Source organism: Octopus bimaculoides, chromosome 3 (assembly GCF_001194135.2).
Source record: "Octopus bimaculoides isolate UCB-OBI-ISO-001 chromosome 3, ASM119413v2, whole genome shotgun sequence".
NCBI lineage: Eukaryota > Metazoa > Mollusca > Cephalopoda > Octopoda > Octopodidae > Octopus > Octopus bimaculoides.
In genome coordinates this window covers 17,023,907-17,027,570 of record NC_068983.1, presented here as the reverse complement: position 1 = coordinate 17,027,570, position 3,664 = coordinate 17,023,907, and the positions used below count along the sequence as shown (strand labels likewise).

General features: G+C 38.2%; 1 protein-coding gene across 1 annotated transcript in view; it reads left to right on the top strand.

Moving 5' to 3' along the window:
• Positions 1–226: 226 nt before the first annotated feature.
• LOC106873509 (integral membrane protein GPR180) overlaps positions 227–3,664 on the top strand; it is a 25,829-nt gene continuing 22,391 nt past the window's right edge. Inside the window, exon 1 of the mRNA XM_014920895.2 lies at positions 227–646. Coding sequence (XP_014776381.1) covers positions 475–646 — 172 coding nt within the window. The 5' untranslated portion in view covers positions 227–474. The remainder of the gene's footprint in view (positions 647–3,664) is intronic.

The following is a 3,664-nucleotide window of genomic DNA, read 5'->3' as shown; positions in this document are numbered from 1 at the left end:
AATGTTACGTCGTGAACAAAGGAAATCAATGGGAAAAATACGCCTCGCATAACGAAACTCCATGTTACAGTAAGGTTCTTCTTTACATAACTTTTCCGCAATACAGAAGTCTATAATTATTTCGGTCTGTTGAGTCCGAAATCCGTTTAATCGGGGGTGCGTTTAACTGAAGGGTTTGCTGTAGTAATACTGCTAAGTTGTTGCAGGTCACGTGTGTTGCTAGACTTGGCAGCCGACGGTTTGTGGCAGTGTCCGCGTGGAGCCTCGCTACTTGAGGCAGATGGCTTGAACTTCACGGAAATTCCGCTTTGGACCTCTACGATTATTTCACTGTGGCTTTTTTTACTTTCGTCCTATGTGGGTTTTTTTTAACTTCTTTAGCCTCAAACTCTTTAAGTTCATTGTCGTTTTGTCATTGCCAAATCTATGGAAGCCACGTAAAATCAATCGGAACTTGACAACATTTATTTAGAGATGACCGGCCGCCTGCAGTTGTCAAGTATTTACAGTGAATATTTACTTTTATCTTTGATTCTTAATGTGTTTTATTATTCATCATGTGAAGGCAAGACTATCAAAGGTGTGCTCAAGACAGATGAAGCTCAAAAGGACTTCGGGCAATATCTAACAGCTTTTAGTTTTCACGGTTAGTTTATTTTTTCTTTAGTTTTTATCCATTAATATTTATAAATTATATCAATACTTTCTCTCACACAGTCACGCGCGCACGCACACACAAACAAACTTGTATATGAAAATAAAAGCTGAAAAACTGGTTTATTTATTAACGATGAAACAAAACATACTGTGTCAAGAAATGTAGGTGTTTTCAGACTTCGAGTGATCATATAATATAGATCGGCATTTCCTTCTGTTGATATTTATTACCCACATTGAAACATTTAACAGTCTGAGGACTTCCTCAATACGATACAATTGATGGTTTGTTAAAAAGAATGTCAGCGAATTATATAAATTGCATTCGATGTCTTGTTCAGCGTGACAAAAAGTCATTACTAATGCTTTGGGAACGAAAATTTATTTTAAGTATAAAAATTTGATTAACGAAGCGTTTTTTCTTCCCTTACTTTAAATATTTTTTCCTTATCAAAAGCAATGAATACAGTGACATAACTACAGTTTCATACCCCACTCCACCCCTGACTTTGTTTCTTCGCCAACTTTCTTAATGATGCATAAGTTTTAAATGAAATTTGCTTAGATACGTTTTCGATGCATAGTCTCAGTGCTTGATATTTTGATAGAAATTTATTGGTGTTTGTATAGGAAAAAAAGTCCAACCAGAAGCAAAAATTATATTCTGTTGCTGATCAAAAGCATTCTAGCCGTAAATAATTCCTGACTTTCGTATGTCTAGGACTGCCTCGTCCAATGTGTCCTTCCATTTTTTTAACACAGTAAAGTGTGATTTGAGGAAGATGTGGCAACTATTTCTAACAATCTGAGCAACCATGTATATATTCTCTCGTTGGTTTGTTTATCATTTAAGCATAAAGATATCCTGGTAAATGTTGGCCGAAGATACCAATTATTTTGTTCGTGACGCATCGACATGTCTTTGAAAATAATTCCTCAACCAGCTTCTATAGATATTCGATTTTGCATCTATGTGAACAAATGGTCTTTCTTTTGTATTATTGGTCTGTCGTATCCAAAAAGCAAAAACGAATCTTGAAGAAAATTGGACTAGTTTCTAATTTAGAAAATAAATATACCATAAGTGCTGGAACGAAATTTGCTTAGGGGGTGAAAACTCAGTTTTTCACGAGTATGTTAAAAGAGTTTTCATTGCCCCGTAAAAATTTTAGGGGGTGCGCTTGCAATCCCTGTTCCCGAACCTTTGAAATATACAGCATGTTTGTGCAATATCAATGGTAATTCTTCGGAAAAACTTAAAGACGAAGTTTCAACACAATGGCTGATGGGAAAAACTTATTCAAGTCATACAGAAACACTTTCTTCCTTGGACTCTCAACTCCTGGTGGGGTCCTGGAATCGCTGTCATGACATTGAGTGTTTTGGGGGCATTTTAAACCTTGTCGAACCCATCCCTTTCCTGGTTTGTGCATAGAAGATGCCATCCAGAAACAGCACAAGAGTGGGAGAAAGACAGAAAGAGACAAAGAACAGCCCTAGTAATGCATTAATATGTTGCCAACTCCAAAACGATGAAAGGCAAAATTGACCTCAGTCAGATTTGAACTCAGGGCACAAAACTCAGAACAAATACCTCAAGGTCTTATTTCTGCCTGTTCAGTGCTTTATACAGAAACACTAGTTACCTATCACTAAAATAAGAAAGTACATTAGCCTGCTCAGGAGTCTCTCAATGGTTGTTCGACCTGCCAGCAATACCTACCAAACCTCCCTCAAATCACATCCTGTCGGCTTACAAAGGATATTGGATTATGTCATCCTGGATGATTCCTTGTACACAAGGAAAAAATGTGTCCTACTTGATGGTATATCTTATCTTTTCATTTACTTGTTTCAGTCATTAGACTGCGACCATGCAGGGGAACTGCCTTGAAGAATTTAGTTACAGGGGACATAAACACACCAGCACCGGTTGTCAAGTGCAGTGGTGGTAAGACAAACACAGATGCAAATACACATACATCATCATTATTCTGGTGCAGCTCCCCAGCTTACCAGTGTGATGATGAGTGAGGGATTATCAATCTGGGCTAAATACTTCATAAGCTCTCTTATGGCATACCAGGCTAACAAAATTAGGTAGATTAGTGAAGAACTCCAAGTAATCTTTTGGTAGGGTTCCAAGTTATGGTTCATCACAATTCTATATTGTAAATCCGTGGATGGGCTCCCAATAAGATGGTTTTTACAGAGTGATACATAAGAAAACAGTTAAAAATAATGGCCATTACATATAACTCCTTTATTGGAGCAAATTTGGCTTACAGCTGTTTCCAGTAGTCATCATGGGTACAATACTGATAGTTTTACTCAATTGGTCTATTAATCAATTGAGGTAAATTGAACGACCTAAAAAAATTAATGATATTTTCATCAGAGCCATTTCTGGAAGTGGCTCAATAGAATAATTGAGTAAACCTATCAGTAATGTACTTATAATGATTACTGAAAACATCTGTAAGCTAAATTTGCTCCACTAAAGGAATTATATGTAATGACCATTATTTTAAACTTGTTTCTTATATATATATATATATATATTATCATCATCATCATCGTTTAACGTCCGCTTTCCATGCTAGCATGGGTTGGACGATTTGACTGAGGACTGGCGAACCAGATGGCTGCACCAGGCTCCAATCTGATCTGGTAGAGTTTCTACAGCTGGATGCCCTTCCAAAAGCCAACCACTCCGAGAGTGTAGTGGGTGCTTTTACGTGCCACCGGCACAAGGGTCAATCAGGTGGTACTGGCAATGGCTATGCTCAAATGGTGTTTTTTACGTGCCACCTGCACAGGAGCCAGTCCAGCAGCACTGGCAATGACCTTGCTCGAATGTTTTTTCCATGTGCTACTGACACAAGTGCCAGTAAGGCAACACTGGTAACAATCACGCTCAAATGGTGCTATTTACGTGCCACCGGCACAGAAGCCAGACAGCTGCTCTGGCAATGATCGCGCTCAGACGGTACTGTTAGCGCTCCAC